General features: G+C 43.1%; 2 protein-coding genes across 2 annotated transcripts; both read left to right on the forward strand.

Annotated features, from left to right (window-relative positions):
• Window positions 1-237: 237 nt before the first annotated feature.
• Window positions 238-6,853, forward strand: LOC101752915 (protein MEMO1). The gene is made up of 9 exons (XM_004956531.4): window positions 238-450; window positions 1,194-1,280; window positions 2,268-2,352; window positions 2,432-2,500; window positions 3,509-3,621; window positions 4,175-4,286; window positions 4,393-4,536; window positions 6,241-6,415; window positions 6,512-6,853. Exons 2-9 carry the CDS (start codon window positions 1,229-1,231, stop codon window positions 6,659-6,661), a joined length of 900 nt encoding a protein of 299 aa, XP_004956588.1. The 5' UTR covers window positions 238-450; window positions 1,194-1,228; the 3' UTR covers window positions 6,662-6,853.
• A 142-nt stretch (window positions 6,854-6,995) lies between these two features.
• LOC101753324 (ATP-dependent DNA helicase 2 subunit KU70) lies at window positions 6,996-15,720 on the forward strand. The gene is made up of 19 exons (XM_004956532.2): window positions 6,996-7,271; window positions 7,386-7,463; window positions 7,887-8,003; window positions 8,849-8,963; window positions 9,495-9,600; window positions 9,889-10,006; window positions 10,126-10,209; window positions 10,275-10,333; window positions 11,073-11,206; window positions 11,296-11,339; window positions 11,448-11,524; window positions 11,949-12,096; window positions 12,758-12,819; window positions 13,362-13,422; window positions 13,862-13,954; window positions 14,030-14,147; window positions 14,502-14,604; window positions 14,813-15,005; window positions 15,411-15,720. Exons 1-19 carry the CDS (start codon window positions 7,209-7,211, stop codon window positions 15,522-15,524), a joined length of 1,887 nt encoding a protein of 628 aa, XP_004956589.1. The 5' UTR covers window positions 6,996-7,208; the 3' UTR covers window positions 15,525-15,720.
• The last annotated feature ends 7,605 nt before the right edge of the window (window positions 15,721-23,325 follow it).

A 23,325-nucleotide genomic window follows, 5' to 3' on the forward strand; every position in this document is an offset into this window, starting at 1 on the left:
GGCGTTTACGGTTCAATTCGTCGCCGTTGTGCAAGTCCTGTAGCGGTGGCGAGACGTGCGTACACCTGTGCCTCTGGCGAGGTGTGCATCGTGCCCATCCGGCATCCTAAATTAAGGCATGTCTGAGGTCCTGGGCAAGGAAGACATCAGGGAGGAGGTGCAGCACCTGGACAGGAGAGAGGGAGGCGTGGGGAGTGGGAGTAGAGGAAGGAGAAGGGAGCTTGATTTGTTTTGCACGTTGGATGATCTTTAGATGGCTGAGATCTTGCAACTGCTTAAGTTGCAGTAGCTAGTATAACTGCACTGGATCCAGGGACCCCGCGCCCGTGGCCTCGCCGTCGCCTTCTCAGGTCAACGCCGGACCGCGAGGCTTCCCCAGACCGACGGCGACGCTCCCCTCCCCTCCCCAAGCTCACCCGGGCGCCTGCCGTTCTCTTACAGGCCGGCGAGGTAAGACCCAGCCGTCTCTTGCTTCACAGCTCTCTCTTCTCTCCTCCGACGGTTCGTGCTCGTCCAATTCTGGTGGGTGGTGGTAGACGGCCGGCGACGAGGCGGGTCCTCCTCCTCATTCCTCTCTCGGATTGAGGCATGGTGGTGGCTGGGTTAGGGTTTCCGGTTCGGGGTCGTCGGGGGAGGGCTCCATGGCGGGGTCGAGGCGGCTGGAGTGGTAAACCTAAATTGTACATTAAATTGGCATGACCAAACTGGAGTGGTAAACCTAAATTGACAAATTGGAGAGCTAATAACACGCATATGCTGATTCTGTCACAGATCACACTGGGAAATATGTTTTAAGTTGGTTTTGGTGTAAATAATTCTGAAAACACTAATGGATAGATCAACATAAGAAATTGTATCAATCAACGAGGCTTTTTATAGGGTATCTCAGGTACCCAAATTTGATATATAGGGATGGTAAATTAGCTCTAAAAAATTAATTAACCATTACCAGCCCCAGTTGCAGTTACAGTTTGTTGAGGCTCTTGTTTTGTAGACAATAATTGTTTAATCCTAGAAGCTAGTATTACAAGGAAAAAGCAAAATGAAACACATTTGTCTTAACTGAGAGTTATTTTCTCATGGGAGATAGATCTGTTTACAGTTCTTTGAACAGTCAAATCCAAATTTCCTTCAGATTTTGAACACTTCAGCTGATTGTTGGAGGGGCCACGGCCCCCTCTGGCTTGTGCTAGGCTCTGCTACTGGATAGCAATTTCTGAATCAATCAATGGAGCGTGTGAGAAGGGCTGTGCATGCCGGTTCTTGGTACACAAACAATGGTACTTACCTTCCAGACCCCACAATAACAATTTTGCAATTCTTTTAATCTTTTATCTTGTTGCATTTTAGATGCTGCATGTTTTGCTTGTTTGATCTTATTCAACACTTAATTTACATAATTGATGTAGTTTCGACACTGGTCATTATTGAAGAAAACCGTAACCGTTTAGTTATCTGACAGTTTATTTGCTTGGAGTGGAATAATGTGATACTCTCTCTGGTTGAATTACTTGTTGTTTTAGCCTCTTTTACATTCTTTAAAATACCTGTTCTACAACTTCTAGGAACGCATGGCCCTTTTTTTGCCAGTCTTACCTTCCTTGATTGCATCATTGTGAACTTCTTTCCCCATGCATGCATGCTTTAGAGAACATTAATTGAGGGTAGGATGGTGATTTTATCTACCTCTTCAGCTCTTGCATCCAAGTCTAAAACAACAAGTAATGTGAATAGGATGAACTACATCTTTTTTGTTTTGCATTCACCAACTTTAGCATTGCCCCAAAAGTTGTCTCAAGATGACATTCATATTTTTGCATTTGCCACCTTTGAAATTTTCTTCCCGCAATTTTTTATAGAATGTCCGTTCTATAAATAGTTGTTCTTGGCCATATAGGTATAACTAGTGCTGAAGCCACATAATTAGCCTAATTGTTCTGCATTATCAGTTTATCACTACATGGTGGGTGACACATTGAGTACCAGGCCACTGGTTTTATAAACTTCCAGGACATCAATGATTGATGCATGCAGGACATTGTATTTTGCTGTTCATTAATCATATTTATAACAAAATGAAATTAATCACTGTAGCATTTGCGTCCTGTATTCTTTTCAATGCAGCGAACAAATGCAGAGGCTACTTGTTGATTAACTTTTAGGGATGTGAACAATGCTTACTATTTCTCCTTTTGATTAAATCTTTGGTTTTGCTATTTTGGTTGCCCTATCCTAAAATCTAAGCACTGCTTGATGTTCACAATTAGCCAGGAAGCTGGAAGAGGAACTCGATGGTTGGCTGGGGGCAGCTGGTCTAACCAAGTCTCCTGATGTTAGGGCTGTAATTGCACCGTAAGTTGGTGTTTATTGTAGGATGTTAGATTTATGCTGATTACTGTTCTGTTGTAACATTCTTTACTTACCACTACAGCCATGCTGGTTATTCATACTCGGGGCGCTGTGCAGCTTATGCCTTTGGCAACATCGATCCGACTAACATGTGAGTTATCTAACACATTACCATAGTTTTCTTCTAATATCTCCAGTTCTAAAAACAAATCAATGCTCTTGTTGATTCAATCAGTGCTCAGTGTCATGGATGTTTTCATATCTATGTAAAAGCTAGTCTTGTCAACACAATAGTGGTCCTTCATTTAGGTGAAAACAAATGTCATAAAATGCAAACAATATAATGGATTCCATTTTTATCCTCTTAAGTTGCTGCTGCACTGTCCACTGACCACTAGTGCATTTGGTCCTCTCTCTGGGACACTAACCCCTTTAGAGAGTAAAATTACTATTTTCATTACCTGTACCAGAATGTACCACTTGCGTCACTTGGATGATGTTAACAGCAGTTAGTTTATTGCAAACATTCTTCTGTATCATTGCCACACATGTTTTCAAGTCAATGCAAAACATTAAGTTTTTTACATTGTTAAATTTCAAATACAATGTATTATAACCTGCTTGGTTCGATTCCAAATATTGCCAAGCCAAAATCACGGCCAACCAAAATCATGACTTGCCAAAATCAGGGAAGGCCAGACTTAGGGCATGAAAATTTGGTATTCACTTGGTTTGGTGACAAAATATGGCTACCAATGCCTTTTCTTCTTGCGAGCTTCAAGAAGTTTCTAGTTGCTAGCCATGATTTTGGCTACAAATATTGGTATGCCAATCTTTTGGTTGTAAACCAATTGGTAGCTAAAATTCTTAGGCTTGCCCTCATTTTGGCTTGGCAAATATTGGGAGCCAACCAAGCAGGCTTTTACTTTGTATATTGTAATTGGTAAAGGCTAGAAGTGAAGTGATATTCGCACATTATTTCACTGTTGTTTCCATAAATGTACTTCATCTACCCCTCAAAAAAAATGTGCTTCATTCTACACTCTGACATCATTCTAGGAACTTTCAAAACATGTGCATGATTGGTTATTGTAATTATTTCTGTACATATGCTTCCTAACCATATAGTATCTTTTTTTCTTCTCTGCATGTGTTTCAGTTCTCGGGTGTTTCTTCTTGGCCCTTCCCATCACTACTACACTCCAAAATGTGCTCTAACCAGGGCTACTGTCTATTCCACCCCAATTGGGGATTTGCCAGTAGACCAGGAAGGTGGATGACTCAATCTGGATGCTTGACATTTTTCAGCCAAGTTCTGTATTACATGCTGTACATATTATACATAATCAATCAACTAGTTTTCATTAAGAATAATATGTTTTGCTAATGGTATCGTGTGTATGGTGTTGCCTGCATATTCCCTTTGTACTATTATTGATGCCTGCTGCCTGGTTCTAATATAGGATGCAATGTGATCAGTATTACAGGGATTGTAAAACTACATTCCACATAATCCTGGGGTTCATCACTGTTATAACTAGATATAGACATCAACATGCATAATGAGACATCTCTAGATATTTCTCTGATATGGCCAGTAGGTGTTGCTTGAGCTTGTGATGACCTTGAATAGATTATTTAGCCCACCGTGTCGATTCATTCTAATTATGCATGATGAGTTTGTCCTTTCAATGAGGCCAATCCACTTCTTTGTGAACATTTTAGTACATTATTATACTAATTTTCCAGATACTGAGGAACCGCTGCACAAAAAAGTTTAAATTTAATGTATTCTATCTTAATCTACTGGTTTCCACCTTTGCAGTCATTGAGGAACTCAGCGCTACTGGAAAATTTGAATTTATGGATCTTAGTGTAGATGAAGCTGAACATAGCATGGAAATGCATTTGCCCTACCTTTCTAAAGTCTTTCAAGGGTAAATACTTTGTTAATATGTCTGACCCATTTAGTAGTTTCTTTGGAGCCAAATTCTCATGTCTATACATACTTACATTTTCTCTCTTTCTATGTTGATTTGACAGACATACTGTAAAAGTTGTCCCTATCCTTGTTGGCGCACTTAGCTCCCAAAGTGAAGCCATGTTTGGACAGCTGCTCTCTAAATATGTTGATGATCCAAATAACTTTTTTTCTGTGTCGTCAGACTTCTGCCATTGGGGGTCCCGGTAAGTGATTAGCGTTTATGTGTCTGCTTACTCATGTTTCATGCTCGTATTATCATGGGGAAAGATTATGAATTCTGGACATCCTGAGTGCATTTCATGCATGTCTATGGCGTACGGCATGTCGGACCTACTGGTTGACCTCACTTGCCCTCTGCACCACTTAATTGCCATCAGAAACAGCCACTTCATATCAGATGAGGCAGGAGAGAGAGCAGTTGCCATTGTCGTTCTTGAGCCACTGTTTTCAGTAGTCCAATACTCATGTTGTTGCAGCCTGTAGCTTACAATAATTTGTTGTAAAAATCTCAGGGCAACAAGGATAACTAGGGTAATTTCACTATGGAAATAGAAAATTGAGAGGACTGATAAAGGGCCAAGGGAGTATAGATAGGATGGGGAAGGAAACCTTGCAATTTTCTTTCTTGTTTTTTCCTCTTGCAAGCTTCCCCTATTTAAGCTCAAAAGGGTATGACTCTTGTACCACGCCAAGCCCATTACAACACAACCCCAAGCATTCCCATTTTACTTCCTCACACTTGTTTCTTGTTGCACAGCACTCTCTGCTTCACCTGGTGTGACAGCACCGTCCCCTTGAGATGCAGCTTGTCCCCAGTCGCTGCTATGGTTTTTAAAGCGTTAAGGCGAGGTGAGGTGAGCCACCACCGCCTTATCGCCTAGGCGGGCTAAGGCGGGATAAGGTGGGCTAAGGCGACACCTTAGGCGAGGCGAGCCACCACCGCCTTGTCGACTAGGCAACGCCTTAAGGATGCCTTAGAAACACTGGTTGCTGCTACAAATTTTTTTGGGCAGTGCACAATAATGCCCTATTCCCAAATAGCCATGAGAACTCTACCTCAGCCGGATCTGTAGTGAAAAAATTACCTCTCTTACCAAACAATGGTTCAGTATAACCATTTAGCTTGTCCATAGGTTTGGGGATGGTACGCTGAACTAAGCTGTAATTTAGTGTCCAGACCAGCTAGTGTTTTGTCTTGATCTTAGACCAAGGCTCATTTACTTATATATTAACATTATTGTTAGGTTAGATTATGGTGATTACATGTTCTGGTTTGTATTAGTGCTATTAAAGCGTTAAAGAAAGGCAAGGCACTAAAAATAAACTTGGCTAGAATTTACCTGTGTTCACTAAGTTGGTGGACAGAGAAAAGAAAACAATTGGTGCTTCTTATAGTCCCAGGAGCATATTGGTGGATAAGTGCATAATGATCTTTTAGTCCCAGGAGCCTGAACTGTAGTGCTAGAATGATGTCAGAATGTAGAAATAGTCCTGCAATAACTCCAACAGAGAGTGCCCCTTGTACTGAAATTGGTCTTCTGTTGGTGAGACTTGAGAGCCTCAAGAACAGCTCTTTTATTTGCTCTTCTTTTAGAACCAATGCAAAATGCCGTGGTACAAGATCATTGCCCATGAAGCCATCTGTCCTTCCAGAACCCCATCTCCAATTTCAGGAAAAAAGAAACCTGCTAAAAGAAAGCCTGACCACATTCATGTACCTAGGTAGGGAAAACCGACCATGGTCGATTGGGCTCAGTTTTTTGGGGTCATAGTCAACGCGTTCTTAGGGCCCAGTCATAAGATCTTGTTATTACCTCTTTAAGCATATGAAGATTTCTTTGTTGTTGATTTTTTTTCTTCATCTAGTAAACAGAAATAAAATTTTGTTGATCCCTTTCTCGCATCAGGTTCAATTATACATACTATGAGAAGAAACATGGTGCCATTCATAAATCTATTGAGGCCTTGGACCGTATGGGCATGGAGATCATAGAGACTGGTGATCCTGTTGCATTCAAACAATACCTGCAGGAGTATGAGAACACCATATGTGGACGCCACCCCATCAGTGTCTTCCTTCATGTATGTAAACCGACTTTCTTGGCTATGGTAGTTAATGCTTATTGCTTATCCTTTATTTTACCATGTTCTCATCCAGTGTGCATCAATTTTTTTCAGATGTTGAAACATTGCTCAACAAAGATTAAGATTGGCTTTGTTCGCTATGAGCAGTCAAGCCAGTGCAAGAACATGAGGGACAGCAGTGTGAGCTATGCATCAGCAGCAGCGAAGGTTGACCCATCAGGGGAAGAAGAGAACAAAGATTGAGCGAGCTATGGATTGTCTGATGTAGTTGCGAAACCTTGGCGCAACATGTGTGATTGGTTTGCGCTGGTCCTGTCAAACTTGTTAGCATTGGCACGATGCCAGTTTGTAATAACAGGGCCTGGTTAAGTGCCGAATGTATCTCCGGAAACGCCGGGAGACTAGGCAATCAATGAAACTTTGTTTGGGAATGTACCTACTTAGCCGTTTGGATCAGCCAGCAAATGAAAATGGAACTGATATTTTCCATAAGGAAAAAACTAGCGGAAGTTGATTAGAAGGCCTCGCTGCAGCCCCGAGAATGGCCCATGGGCCCATTAAATTGGTGTGCCGTTGCCTCTTGCACGTTGTGGGCCCATCTCGTTTCGTCTTCCTTCTCCTTCCCCGAGAAGAGAAGACGAAGCTGCTGCTGCACCCGCCGTCTCGCCCCCTGCGTCCCTAGTGTTCTCCCTTTCGCAGTCCCTCCCCTAAACCCTAGCGAGTTTCTAGAATCTTCCAGAACCTCTCGCCGCCCCCCAAAGTCCCTACCCCTCGCTCAGCAGCCGGCGCCATGGACCTGGACCCCGAGGGCATCTTCCGCGACGACAGCGACGAGGACGATGACAACGTGCAGGTTCGCCGCCCCTGTGTTATTTTTCCGTCCACATTTTTTTTAATCTTTGGCTTAACACGCCTGCTGTGACGCCGTTTGATTTGTGGATACTCGATTGCTTGCTCGGGGAAACAGGAGAGGGAGGCAAACAAAGAGATGGTTGTCTACCTCGTTGATGCATCACCCAAAATGTTCACCCCCGCGACTACCCAGGTGAGGCACTGGTTGCTTGCCACCTAATTTGACAAGCTCGATGCATTTTCTTGCTGTGCGTGGCTGTTTCGAAATTGAGGTCTAGGTTTTTTTTGGCAAGCACTACATCAAAATTTGGAGTCTGTTTGTTCTGGTGAGTCTTGCCAGTAGTTTGTATCTGTTACAGTTAACTTCTGTTTTGGGGGTGTAAAGACTAAAGACCACGGGCGGGGAGTAGGTAGCTAATGTCATTATCTTTTAGAGTGCTTTCTCATGGATTAAGCTAGTTTTAGTCATGATTTGGGGGATGCTATGGTAAAAGTATGAGTTTGGCTGTTTTTCTTGTATTTAGTAATCCATACATTGTGTGGTTATGTTTTGACATAACATTCTTTTATGGTTTTACTTCATAATGTAGCATTCTTTTGTTATGATTTCTTCCAGGCAGATGAAAAGCAGGAGACACATTTTCATACCATAGTTAACTGCATTACGCAGTCTCTGAAGACACAAATCATTGGAAGATCCTATGATGAAGTTGCAATATGTTTCTTTAACACTGTATGTGCTTGCTCAACTCCGAAAGCTTTGTTTTATTGCTTTCTATGGTTGTGTTTCTAGGGATTTAATTTGTTAGATAATGTATTTTTCTATCTAAACTGTAGCATTTTATCATAATTCACAAACATTTATGAGGAGAAAGGGAGGACTTTCAGTTTCAGCTTAGTAGCCAATTCTTCTATGTGCATTATGTCATAATTCTATTTGGCCTGTTGCCAGCTTTACTCAGTATGCTACCCCTGGCCACAAATAAAATAAGTGATATTTTGGACACCAACACAATACCCAAAAGGTCCAGAACACAAAGTTGACTAGTGGTTTCTACTGTAACTTATTACGAACCTAGTAAATATGATATTATGATAGTATATTTTGAACAAATCTACACATGGTTATGGATATCCAATTTAAATGTTAATAGCCAGACTGCATGCATCACAGTGACCCCCCAGTGGTACTCGTTTTTTAAGGCATGGTTACTAAACCTGTTGAATAAGAAGTGAACTTGAAGACTACAGTGATACAATTAACTTGCAGTTGCATTCAGTATATAATGAAAGAATCAGAGTCGGGATTTGTGAATGATAGGTTCTGTAAGCTAGACACCGTGCTCCATTTCAATTGTTTTCTGAAAGGTGAATACTTATCTGGCTTTGCATGAGTTGAGTATTCACAATTATATTAGATTATTAGTCATTTCTTGACAAATCTGCAACACTCCGTGCTTGTTTTCCTTGTACTATTTATTAACTGTGTATGATAGCATTATAAAGTAGAACCAATGCACTGATACTGCAAAGTATGCTGCCTTGTGGCTTGATCTAGTTTACTCACAACTCTTGCAGAAAGAGAAGAAGAATTTGCAGGATTTGGCAGGTGTTTATGTTTACAATGTTGGAGACAGAGATCCACTTGATAGGCCCACTGCAAAACTGATTAAAGATTTTTCTTGCATAGAAGGTGACACCACTATATGAATTGTTACTTGGTCAGGCATGGTCAAAGTTGGAGAGAAATGCATGCTAAGCTTCTTTTATACACTAAATGTTATGTGGACATGTGGTTCATAATAAGTTTTGCTCTGTTTGGGTCTTCCTATTTTCCCTACATATCTAATATTGTCTCCACCCACTTTCTCAACCAGAGAAGGTAGTTTCCTTCTATGGTTTACCTTTATGTCCTAACTTGTGTAGCAAACTATATGTGCCTAAATCAGGCTAGAAGGTGTGATAAAAAAAGAAATCTAAAATCTGACATCAGGTTGGTTTTGTGTTCTTAAAAATTAAGTCTAATGTGATGGCTTAGCAGTACTCCCTGACTATATTATCATAATCATCAGGTTTCTAGTTAATTTTGTTTTGACCTCACGAACAAATTTGATGGGTGTATCATAAGATGATAAGAAGTATACGAGATACTTGGTGTATTAAATAAAAGTCAGCAAAATTCTGTTTTATTTCTGGTTCTAAAGCTTGTTTCAACTTATGGCAGATTCTTTCATGAGCAACATTGGAAGTCGATATGGAATAACTGCTGGATCTCGGGAGAACACCCTTTATAATGCTCTTTGGGTTGCACAAGCACTGCTGCGCAAAGGGTATGTCCACTTCCCTCCTTTTGCTTTTATGCAGTGTCATAATTTAATAAATCTTGTGGGCTATTAACATGTTCTGTAGGATTTATACCTCTACCTTTCCTGGAGCTGGAGTAATATGCGCACTGTGCAAACTAATCTAGGTTGCAGCAGTTTATGCTGAATGTTGATGTAGATATTTGTGTAACAAAGAATGTAACATGCCATGAGTGCTATGACATCCTTTTAACGCACTTCTTGATACCCGTCTGGACTTCAGTGAATCCACATTCCTCTTTTGAAAATTTCCAGATCTGTGAAGACTGTCAGTAAACGAATGCTTATATTCACCAATGAAGATGATCCTTTTAGTGCTATTACAGGAGCTGTGAAGACTGATATGATTAGGACAACAATACAACGTGCAAAGGTATGTCTATATCGCAGATATGTATTGTTTCATACTACACGGCACCCACATATCCAAAATGAAATTTTATCTTCATTTTTTATCCTCTATTTACCATATCAGTACTTGCTTTCCTACAGGATGCACAAGATCTTGGCCTATCTATTGAGCTACTTCCACTGAGCCGGCCTGATGAGGAATTCAACGTGTCCCTTTTTTATGCAGTAAGATTCCATTATTCTTTTCCTTTCCTCTCAGTGTTAATTGCTAAGTAGATCTGATTTCCCAGGATTTGATTGGTCTGGATGGAGCTGAGATAACGGAGTATCTGCCATCTGCTGGTGAAAAGTACTGTTCTTGAAGCATAAATGTTACTTGTTTGATTTTTTTTAATTAGGTCATACATACTTGATTTGCATTTTATTCTTATCATCTCCTTGCACAACCTTTCAGTCTTGAGTTGTGGATGGAGATAGCTTGTTCTACACAATCACATTTGACTAGCATTTGTTTCTGTGTGGACTTGTCCTTTTCTTTTTTTTAACAGGTCGCAAGAGCTTTGCCAATTCGTTTGAATTAATGGACATAATTTTACATTACAACACCCTTTCATGTGTACACACTGAGAGAATAAAGGGGGAAAAAGCCATATGCACCACGCCTTCATAGAAAAGTATACATTTATATTTCTAGACTTTCCCGTCATAGAAAAATGAAGTTTGTCATGTTGGGAACTTTTGTTCTGAGTTCTCCATGTGTTGTTTTGAGAATTGAGAGTATATCGTACTAAGGTGAATAAGAATTATGAGCTGCATTTGAGCACATAAATGTTTTCATAAATTTTTGTGGGATTCTTGCATGAACTACCAATAATAGAACTCGAATTACTTGCATCTGCTTGGTGCATCTATGAAAAATGATTATATGTACTGTAGTGGTTTTGGAGACTTAAGTTATGTTGATGAAGTATTTATTCTTTGTTATGCTACTGGCCTGTTGATCTCTAATATCATTTGGGAAGATTGTGCTTCCTCTGAATGAACATAATTTCTTACTTTCACATAATTTTTTATTGTTGTCTTTGAAGGTTGGAGGATATGACTGATCAACTGAGAAAAAGAATGATGAAAAAGCGCAGAGTAAAAACTCTTTCATTTGCAATTACAAATGATGTATGTATAGAAGTGAATACATATGCGCTGACCCGTCCTACTACTCCAGGCATGCTCTAACTTTGGTCTATTCTGTGCTTCTTTACATAATGTCATTACGAGTATATCTAAGTATATGCTCGTTACTTATTTTTGTAGGGACAATTACATGGCTTGATTCAGTCAGTAACATTCCACTAAAGGTGAGCCTACATAATGTCATTACTTAGCTTTGGTGAAATTTCATCCCCTGCAATCTCTTTATGCCTGCTTTTATAATTCTTAAACATATAACGACAATCCTTATACAGACTGAAAGGTCTTTCATATGCAATGATACTGGGGCTCTACTTCAGGATCCACAGATGCGTTTCCAGATGTACAATGAGTAAGAAACACACTGTCACTGTCATGTATTTGTTTGATTTTTCATTTTGGGTGGTGTTTCCCTGTTGAATTATATTAGCTGCCTGCTGGCTTCAACATAATAAAGGAAGCTCGACTGCATGCTTGTACAAATTGATTTTCGTTTCAAACTCCTTCAGAAACTTTCATTATGAACCATTTGAGAAAAGCCTTGGGAGTTGGCATGTGAGCCAGCCTCAGGATGGAAGAAATGGATTCCTGTTGAGTATGGCGTGTTTGCAGACATAGATGATACTCAAATCATCTCCAAAACTCAACCCGCACCCTCATATATTGAAAACTGTGCACTGTAACACCATTGATTTGTGCTATGCATACCAAGCAAGACATTCTTGGGTCTCATTGTTGTGTATTTGTGATCTTAAGTACTTACCCTATTCATGCAGCACGGTCGTCAAATTTTCCGTCCGAGAACTCTCTGAGGTTAAAAGGGTTTCAAGTCATCATCTTCGCCTTATAGGATTCAAGCCATTGGATTGCTTGAAGGATTATCATAACTTGCGACCATCAACATTTATTTATCCCAGTGATGAGGTAGTAACACTACCTTTTATGCTTCCGGAATTGCACCATTACCTAGTCAGAGTCTGAACTGGCAGTACTGCAGCTATATCCTTAATGCTGAGAATGTCTGTCATTCTCCATGCCGTCTTCTCTAGCTTGAGGCAGATAATATAATAGCTGAAAACTTCAAATGTTTTTGAATGACAATATTTGCATCTTGATTAGATAAGAAGTCTCAACTTGACACAGTGCTTTAGATGCATGCTTCCTTCAACCATGGTTTGACACTTTGTATCATGTAAGTTACTAATTTAAACCAAATTAAACCTTTGGTCATATCTCGATACTCTTTTTTAGAACCCTACTGGCTGTAGATTAATTTAGTAAATGCATGGCATATGTACAAAGGTTACAGGAATAAAATTACAATAATGTAGAATATCTACAAGACCTGACTACAGGAGCTGATAATACTACAGAACTAAAGGCTATACATCAACCAAAGTTTTTTGATTTTAACCAGTTCTCTAAATGCAGTAAAAACGAAGTGATGTTTTCATAGGATTGTTATGCGATAGGTATTTATTTCTGTCTTTTCCCCGCTCTTGCTCAGAGCTTCTAAATGTATTAATATTTTATTCTAGGATGCATTTGCCAGATACTCAGACTTACCCCATATGTTCTGATGCAGCATATATTTGGAAGCACACGCGTTTTTGTTGCTTTACATAGCTCAATGTTGCGCCTTGGAAGGTTAGTTGCCATCACCTATATTTTCCTTCAACCTTTTGTGACCACTATATAAAGAAAATACAATGCAAGAAAATATTGACAGTTACAATGTAGCTATAGCTACCTTAAATCATCACAGTTCATTGTGAATTGTTTTTTAGCTCTCATGTAACATTTTGGCCATAGCTTGCAATTATGTAATATATATGCACAGTAAAACATAGTCACCAGCTATGGTCGGCACTGTGTCTTGCAATAGCATGCCAATTCAACTCTTGAGTCTCAGGAGATAAGTGGTTCAGCATGTTCAATTTCCATGCCTTGCCTTGCTTAGCCCAACCTTTGCTACTAAGCAAGGAAATCCTTGCTAGTGGAGGCCCTCTTAAAGATGAGTAACCTTTTTGTGGGCAAGGTAAGGCAAGGGAGCCTTCACTTCTTGCACAACAGCAAATGTGCTGAGGTGTCCTAACAGAAGAAAGTTGCTTATTTTACCAATGTAAATTTCAGGTTTTGCATGTCTACACGACCATGTTTAACAACTTAAAATATATGTATGCTTTCAGGTTTGCGCTTGCATTTTATGGGAATCCAACTCGACCACAACTCGTGGCCCTTGTTGCTCAAGTGAGGGACACTTTCTTTCCATGTTTACATTTACTGCACAAACAGTAGCTGCTACACAGTATTAGTTCGTCCACCATGATAATGTTACATCAATATTATTGAGTACTGCACGTCATGCCAATTGCACTAACAAAATTCGCTCATCAGTTCTGTCAATTTGAATTGAATCATTGATTGCATCTTTGCTTGAGCTTATAGCATGGCACGATGTATGTCTGGAAGATGGGTAGTAACCAGGCAAAATGACCTTGCTCTAATTTTTCATTCTACTAATTACCTGAATGTATATTTGTAGGTCAGATTAATAAACCCAAAAAGTGGGGTTCTGCAAAACATCATTATACAAATCTATTTTTATAAGATGACATGAATTGTTTGTATGTGATTTGCTAACATAGACCTGCTTTCCAAATGAACTCGGGGGGTAAAAAAAATACAGGAAGAAGTTACTTCCTCTGCTGGTCAAGTTGAGCCACCTGGCATGCACATGATCTATCTTCCATACTCCGACGATATAAGATATCCTGAAGAGGTAAGGACTGCCATTTTTTTACACTTTACCGTCCGCCATAAGATAAGCATCTTACATTCTTACCTTGATTCGCAGGTTCATGTGACTTCTGATGAAGCACCACGTGCAACGGATGAACAAATCAAGAAAGCATCAAGTCTATTGAAACGCATTGATCTGAAGAATTTTTCTGTATGCCAATTTGCTAACCCAGGTAAGTAGCTATGAAGTCATAATTGACGATACTAACGTTAAGCTGTATTTTTGGCCTCCAAGGTGCGCTGCCCCTGTGCTGCACTGTGGACTGTCCCAATATTTTTTTTGAAATGTATTACATTTACAAGATGTCTCTCTAATGTAGAGTTGTCTGCCAATGCGAAGCACAGATTTTATTCTAGTTTACATAAATGCTCCATGGCCAAATGCTGCTTATTGTACATGCCCTATAGCCTTTTGGGCTAACATGTCACGGAGCATCAAGATGTTATTATAACATGTTCATTAACTTGCACCATCACTGACTTCCTAAATTATCTGACGTGACTTCTGTTTCTTTGATGTCAATCAGCTTTGCAAAGACACTATGGGATTTTGGAGGCCTTAGCTTTAGGTGAAGATGAGATGCCAGATATAAAGGATGAGACCCTGCCTGATGAAGAAGGCTTGGCTAGGTACTTGTTTTCTTGGCATTTGTGCATGCTAAACATGACACGGAAAGATAAAATAGAAATGGCATATTTCATGCTTAAATAAGCTAATGATATGCCTGTATCCCCTACAAAAGCAATATGCAGTAGTCACATGTTACCCTGTCTGTGCGTTGTGTGGGATGTAGTTGAACTTGAAGCTCAATATGTTCGTTTGCCATTCTTATCTCAGGCCAGGAGTTGTTAAAGCTATTGATGAATTTAAGGCTTCAGTCTATGGTGAAAATTATGACCAAGAGGAGGCTGAAGCAGCAGCAGCAAAAGCTTCCCGTGGTGACGCTTCGAAGAAGCGGAAGGCAATCACTGATGCAGCCTCGCTGAAAAGTGCAGCTTATGATTGGGCGGAATTGGCAGATAATGGAAAGGTAAGTAGTCACGTCGTCTTCCGAAGATTATATATACCCACATGCTAAAGTTTATTTGGCAGGTTCTCGTTCTCCTATGAGTTATGACAGTCTATATGCAAACAGAATTCAACATATAACATGTCAGTGTGATATGCCAATGCATTTAGAGACCACCTGTTTTCTGCAAATGCCAATAAGAAATGGCATGCTCAACAAAATTCAACTATTTATGTACCTAAAATGAAGCCTCTGTACATCCTAAGCTAACATGACAGCAAGGAGCTATACTACAGCTGCACACTCATAGATCACTCCTCGTTTGGCTACGATAGATTTTCTTGCTCTACCTGCTGGGTTTCGAAGCAGCACCATTCATGTGAAACTCTACAAATTCTAAAAAAAATATGTCTTTGTCATTTGCAGTTGAAGGACATGACAGTCGTGGAGTTGAAATCGTACCTAACCGCACATGACCTCCCCATCTCTGGTAAGAAAGAGGCACTTATCAGCAGGATCTTGACTCATCTGGGCAAGTGAAGCCACTTACGTGAACTTGGTTTTCCCAAAAGCCAACTGTCCTGGACTGCTGTCTCATGGGTAGCTTGAAAGCTTGTGTACGATCTCCCTGTGCGTGCTACGTGCCAATTTTGTATAGCGATGTTGCCAAAACCAGTTGCCAGTTGAACTTTGTTTGTTAGTTTATCTAGAGGTCGTGTGGTTTTGCCCTTTGCAACATGCATCATCGTATTCTGCTAGAATGGTTGGGAGACCCACTAGATAAAACACAACTGATTGCATTGAATTAAAAAAAACTAAAAAGAGAGGGGGGGGGGGGGGGGGATCACCAGGTATATATGCGCACTATTACAATTTGCTAAAGTGCTTTAGAATTTACAAAAAAAAAATTACATCGGTCTTCATTAATATTTGTTTATTACTCCTTCCGTCCCAAATTTACTATTTGTCAAATTTATCTATGTGCATTGCAGAAGCTTCGTACCTTGAAAAAAATCTAAAATAAATAGTAATTTGGGATGAGGGAGTACAAAGATCATGCCCACTATATTCGCGTCGCAAGACTATAAAGAGATCTTTACTAATATTTGACAGATATGGATAATATGAAAGTGAAAGCCTTAATTACTGGGCATAGGATTTGAAAAACATGGCGGTTCTGTATTTACCAAAGTGATTTTATTCTTTGGTTTGGTCAAGTATAATTGACTACGGAATTAGATATGTTCAATGCACGTGCAGAGAATTCAACGACGTATCACGTTTAGGGTGAGTTTGGGACTGCTCCGCTCCAAGTTTTGCAGTTCCATTTTAAATTCATCTTGCCAAACATCTTCAGCTCCACTAGTACCAACTCCAGAAAAAAGAGCTCCACTAGTACCAACTCCAGAAAAAAGAGCTCCACTAGTATCGACTCCAGAAAAAAGGTGGATCTAGGGGTCAACTTCAAATTTTTTCTGGAGCATCTCAAAGGGTGCTCCGAAAATACTAGTTTCGAACCTTCTCTTGGAGTTGGGTGGAAATTACCTACCAATACCATTGGTTACACATACCGTTTCATGGAGGAAAAAAAGATCGAGGCTTTCCTCCCCCGCGCGTCTATTTCTCTTTTGCTGCGGCCACCGCTAGAGTTACTAATTAACAGCATAGCAAAGATCTAATTAATCTCCTTAGGGTTGCCTAGGCCCTCCCAGAAGTGAGTCTTAAAGAGGTAGAAGCAGCTCACACGGCGGAAAATGATGACCTCGTTCCACCACTGCTAGGTGTGACCGTGAAGGCGGTCAACATCTTTGGAGGATGGAAGAACGGTGAAGACAAGGGGGAGGTGTCGTCATACGCCATCCTAAAGTTGTGGTGGTCAAGCGTAGCGCCGATGTAGACCGACGCGGTGTACCAAGGATCGTACCGGTGCTGGTCTCTGACATAAGCTGCTGCCACTCGGTCGACCTCACCCTCCTGGAGATCAAGATGTTGCAGCACCGGCAAGGAGAGGGTGGTGTCCAGTGGCGAAGCTGTAGCAGCCATGTCCACGATCCCGAAATGCACATAGAAATTAGTTTGATTAAAGAGGGGGCAAGGTCGAATGCACATACAAATCGATACAGAGACTAGGGAGAGAGCCCTGTACTTGAGCCAAGAGGAGATGCGACAGGGTTTTCTGGCGCTTGAGGCCGGCTGAAGAAGAAGAAGTGAAGGCGTGTCGCATTTATAACTGTGGCGGAACACCTCGGATTAACTTAGCTAAAGCACGGTTAAGTCGTCTAACACGCAAATCCCATGCTTTAATCAAGTCAACTCGACTATCCGTCGGATTTCATTCGATTAAACCACTTAAACAGGACCGAGTTAGCATAGCTCACACGAAGGTGAGTGATTCCAGAGAATACAACAGATCAAATAATTAGTGCAACGATTCCTTACACACTGGTTCGAAATCAGAATTTTACAAGGTTCAAAAATAGCGGAAAAAGGTAAATATAGCGGAAGCTAGCACCGGTGTCGGATGTCCCTGGTGAGGCCAAACAAGACATCAGTGATCCCGCTCCTCGCCGTCTGAGGAGGGATCCCACTCAACCGTTCACCCAGGAGGAAGCTGGGGCGGCCAAGTGCCAACAGCAGCGAACTCAGGGGCTTCAACTTCACCTGAAAGGAGATGCCACAAACAAGGCTGAGCTTCTAAGCTCAACAAGACTTAACCGACCGGTGGGAAAACTACTCCACCACTTCTAGACATGCAGGACTCTTTGGCTGAGGGGTTTTGTTTGCCAAAAAGCAACTATGTTAGGTCCTTACTTTCAATATTTTAGCTCAGATTTTAAGTTTCTTAACCAGTCTACATTGGCAACTTATGCTAAACAAACATAGTTTCCAACAACAAGTGTAGAACAAGCATCGAGTTCATCTCATCATCATGTTCCATCTTTACTCAGTGTAGCATAGCAATCAAGCAGTCTCAAACTGTGAGAGGCAGACGAATCGATTCGAGTTCCTTAACCATGCATGGCGAATCTAACCTCACGACATCCGCGCACCACCGAGGGTCGCTTCCTGTGTCGACCGTCCCCATCAATTCCCTGACCCGTGTCGGGCCCACCTCTCTTGGTGCAAGGTTCCACAGATCCGGCCTCTGCCGTTCCGTGACCACACTTGCCACCACATGCGGCCGCAGGGGAACTTTGTTCCAGAGACAGTGGATCGAACCGCTCACGTCCAGGTTCAATCAGGTACTAGGCTTCCCCATCCCATAATGGGTATGAGATTAGTACTTTCAAACACTTGATCACGAACACCACCACTGTCAGGCCTTAAACAGATTCAAGTAAGCAGACGGGGCGATTAGCCGACCACCAAAAGAGTTCACCAAGCCCTGCCCCGTTCATCGTCCTTATAGTTGTAACCAGAAGGAGAACAACCAACTCCTATAACTCGCGAGTGATAGGAAATCACTCGACTTCTGCCGAGCCCTATTAAGCATTGCAATTACTCGGACTCAACAGACTAGTATTCAGATCAAGGGAACTAAGTCATGCATCTATGGTTTCAAACAACTCCTATAACGTAAATGCACATACATATGAAGGAAGACATGTGCAAGTTTAGAAAGTTGGGTTCATGCTCCGGAGCTTGCCTTCGAGCGGGGTGGAGGCGAACTGGTCCTCTGCGGGTTCTGCTTCAGCTTCTGCGGTCGGCGGCTCAGCTACTGCTCCGTCTTCTGGCGTCGGATGCAGTTCGTATGTGGCGTCGGCGAGATTCAGCTCTACACGGAAGTGCAATGCAGGGTTAAACATTTAGACGGTTATTTCAACAACACTTGCACGTTTTAGCTCAGACACTTGTAGCAAAGCTACAGGAAAGGTGTGGAGGAGTTCGACTTCAGTTGGTGGAGAACAGGATAAACAGGGTCGGATTGGGAGAAACTTATGATCTGACCCTTAGACTTAAGGAATAACTGTACCGGGGTCCTCAGACTTAACACAGAGAAGTCCGCAAAATTTTACACAGATACCCTCGGGTCAAAGAAAAAGATATAGCCGAGCCCTTGGGCGAGGCGGATAAGGGTCGGCGAAACAGACCAGGTCGAGCGAGACGGAAAAAGGGGTTGAGCGAACCGGGAAGGGGTCAGCAGCTTACCTTCAGGTCTACTGGTGAAGTCTTGGGGTCGGGGAGGAACAGACTTAGGCGGAAGAACTAAGGCGCTAAGGCTTGGGCGGCGGCGAGGTTCGATGGTGCTCCGGCGGCAGCGGTGCTTCTTCTGGACAACAAACAAGCTCTAGCACCGTGCGGAGGAACAGGCGGCGGGTGGGTTGGGAGAAGCGGCTTGAGCGGAGAGGGAAACTTCCTCAAGAGCTTAAGCGGCAGTGCTCAAGTGCAAGCAGAGTATGGTGTGGCGAAGCAGCGATGGCGAAGGAAACTCCGGTAGGGGCTCTAGTACTCCATTTTATAGCTGCGCGGAAGAGAGAGAGTTTGAGCAGCGCGAAGATCGGGAAGAAAAGGATGGAGTGCTCTACCTTAGCGGCGATTGGGCGGTGATGGGGCGGTCAAAGCGAAGCTTCGGAGACAAGGTCTTTGGTCATTGGGCACTGGAGACAAAGCCGGCGCAGGCGCGGTTTTGCCGGGATTAAGAGTTGGCGAGGGCGGGCAGGGTCTGGTCGCGTCAAGCGGCGAATTGTGGGCGGCGACTTGATTGGCGTGTGATAGGAAGGAAGGCACTGCAAGCGAGGTCGCAGCAGGCGAGGTGACAGGGCGAGCGGCGGCGCGAGCGAGCGCAGAACAGCGGCTTGCCGGGGCGCGTTACTGGCAAGGCGGAAAAAGGAGCTGTCTCTGCCGGGGCCGTGGTTGGCGAAGGCGGTATCGTCGTGGAGTGCGCGCGTGGGCGGCACGACTGTGGAGGAGACGGAAAAGCTGGGAAGCATCGGGGCGCACCGCCGGGGATTCGGGCGAGGTGATGGGTGCGGGATGCGAGGCGGTCTGGCATGGCAGCGGTAAAACCTCTGCCACGGCGGCGACAGGGCGCCTTGGCGCGGCCGGTGAGGGTGCAAGCGAGACGAGGTGAGGCGGAAAGGGCTGCAGGGGCTTCCGCGCGCGATTAGGAGGGAGGCGCGCTGATCTATCTTGTCGCGGCCGGCGACTGGGTGAGGCGGCGCGCGTCGGGGAGGTCGAGCCACGCGGCGGGGAAGCTCTGAAGCGGGGCGCACGCTGGCTCTAGCGCGTCTGACTCGAGAGATCCATGGGATCTTGTTTTGGGTCCACCTTCCAGACTCTGGCTCTCCCACAGCCCTCAGATTTGGAGGAACACCGGTTTTGGGGACTTAGAGAGAACCGGCGGTTTGGCTGGGTTTCAGGGGTCGAGGCCGAGAATCGGACTCTAGGCGGTCAAGCTCAAGAAAGGCTGAGTCAACTGGATTAGGGACTCGTCTTAAGATTAACTCGGCTGATTGAAACCTTGGTCGTTACAATAACAAAACCACCGCTCCTTCGTCGGCAAACCTCCCAAAATAACCGGCTGCATGGACGATGTAACATTACACGTTGCTGGAACATGGACGGTTGCCATGTTAATAATCGGGTAAAAGAAAGAATCGCGATGTGCAGACGTATGATCCGTTCTTGGAAAAGTGAATATGCCGAACTAACATTTGCTTCTTTATTTTGAAAAATATGCTTGATCTGAATTTTGACAAGGTGGGCAAGGATTTCCTTGCTTTTGAAAGAAAACCAAATAGGATCACATTATTTACTAATAATCGTCCCATATTGATTTTCAATCTCTCAAAAAATAGATACACTATTCCAACTACATTCTCATTAAGTGAAACATAAAATTTTTGAGTAAAACATTCCATCCAAAAGGAAACATACCAAAATGTTCGATCCTTTGTGGGAAAAATGGTATTAATTTTGGCAAGGTGAGCAAGGATTTGCTTGGTTTTGAGAGAGTCTAATAGGATTACATTATTTGTTAATATTTATCCCATATTGATTTTCAACCTCTAAAAAAACAGATGCACTATTCCAAATACAATCACATTAAATGAAACATAAAACAGAGCAGTAAAACAGGGGGATTGATCTTCCATCCAAAGGAAATAGTTCATTGATCTTACAAATAAAAGATAACGGCATAGCAAACATGGTTAGGGTTCCAACAAAATCTAAAGTTACTAATTAACAGTATAGGAAAGATAAATATAAGGCAACATAACCAAAGTGACACTTGCTATTCTTGGCGAGGTGTATATAGGATTATGGAGCCATCCAGTACGGTTCGTCAACGATCATGAGCGGCGCCACCCCATTGAGCAGGAACAGGTCCAGCACGACCCCCTCGCTCACTGGGACAATCGATGCGGCGAGCGCACTTAGCATCAGTGGCCGACGCCGACCACGGGACCCACGCGCGGTCGGCCCGACCTCTAGACCACTCCACCCATTGCACACTAGCTTCAGGTGGCAACGACGCCTGGTGGGAGACGGGGGGTCGCGGTATTCTAGCGGCGGCGTTAGGGCTTCCCCCACGTTCCCTTGCTGACCAGCAACGACCTCCGCGGGTGCTGCAGAGCGTGCGGGGCCCCATCGGGCTGGTCCTCCACTGCGACACATTCATCGCGCCGCAGTTGCCGCATCTCCCCGCCATCACTATGGCTATCAAGGACGGTGGGAGGTGGAGTGTCAAGGATGGCCATTGTATCGCTTCAGCTCAGACGTAAGGGACGCAAGGAATGGCGCTGTCCATTGGAGGAGATGTTGGCGGAGGCAACGAACAAGCACCGGGAGTCGTGTGACAGCAAAGAAGGAATAGTGAGGTTCAAAAGGCGATTAAATAAGGAGTTCCTCGCCTTCCATGGAAAGTTGCACCAGCTTTCCTGGGAAGCTAGGCAATCGGTGCCTCTCGATCTGAATGCAATTGGTTATGATTCTTGGCGAAGCTAGATCTGAATGCAATTGGTTATGATTCTTGGCGAAGCTAGACGTAAATTCCATTGTCAGAAAAATGAATAGACCGAACTAAAATGCCATGAGTGTGGAGCTAGTCGAAAACATTTGAGTAGCACAGTGGTGGATAGCAACTACCGCACAGCAAGGATTGCCTTGCCAAGTCTTGGCAAGCAAGGCTAGTGGGCAAGCTTGGGTAAGACAACCAAGCAGACCTAGAGTTTCGTCCATGGTTTCCTTTTTATTTGTTGATGTCGCACTCTTGGAACAACAAAATGAAATCATGCAATGAGATTGGCAAAAGTGACAGTACATCATTAGCATAATATTCAGAAACATAAGGCAACATAACCAAAGTGACACTTGCAGAATACATCATCAGGAAAATATTTAGAAACATAAAGCAATCCTATGGTACTTTACCATTAGCTACCAAAATATAAGAGTATCATCCCACAATAAAAGAGGTCCTACGCACTAAATGCGCCCTCGCTTGAAACGAGGCTCATCGTGACCACGACCACGCCTTCCTGCCCACTATGCAGCTCTGGTCTGGTATTGGTCGTACATCAAGGGGTCTCGTGAGGCAACATCGCGAGGCGGACGTCCTGCTGCAGCCGTAGGTGGTGTTGCGAAGTCTTGGATCGCGCCCTGTGTAGAGCCTCCGGGGTGTCACACAACTGTGAAGCACTGATCACGTCAGACTTGGGTCTAAAACTTTCATCTACCCATGCATGGACGCTGGACATTTGTCCCTTCTCCTCGACAGAGTTCTCCGAAGCCCCTCCGCGGGTCTGTTATGCAACCAAGGAGATGGTATTGTTAGTTTTGTTGCGTATTTCAAATGGAATAGAATACATTCATCATGTACCGTAGTGGCGTAGCACAGTGCCTGGTGCAGCAAAAGTGAGCCCCGCTCCACTATAAGCTCCGTATATATGCGGGGCTGTGTTAAGAAATTATTAGTTAGTAAGGTTAATTGGACAATATTTTGTTAATGGTGTACGATAAAATAACGTTCACGTACCTATCGGGGTAATACGGACAATGGACGTGCCGGCGGGGGCATGCCAAAACGGTGGTGGTATCGGTGTGGCCCATCAGTACTCTCCACATCTTCCTGCGCTTCAACTTCAGCACCTCCCACTTCTTCTTCCATCTGACTGCTAGATCCAGCCTTCATGAATAGTTGAACATACCATATGAGCGGTAAACCGCACCTCGTGCAACCCTTTACATAAACTCGGTAGCTCGGGGTTCCTTCAAGCGAGAGTAGCTCCCAAAAATTTATGTCGGGCTGTCTCTTCACTACAGCCCTCACAGACACATCTACTTGATCTCTATCAACACCGAAATCCTTACAAAGCCACCTGCATATGCCCCCCAAGTC

The sequence above is a fragment of the Setaria italica genome, chromosome II (genome assembly GCF_000263155.2).
Source record: "Setaria italica strain Yugu1 chromosome II, Setaria_italica_v2.0, whole genome shotgun sequence".
NCBI lineage: Eukaryota > Viridiplantae > Streptophyta > Magnoliopsida > Poales > Poaceae > Setaria > Setaria italica.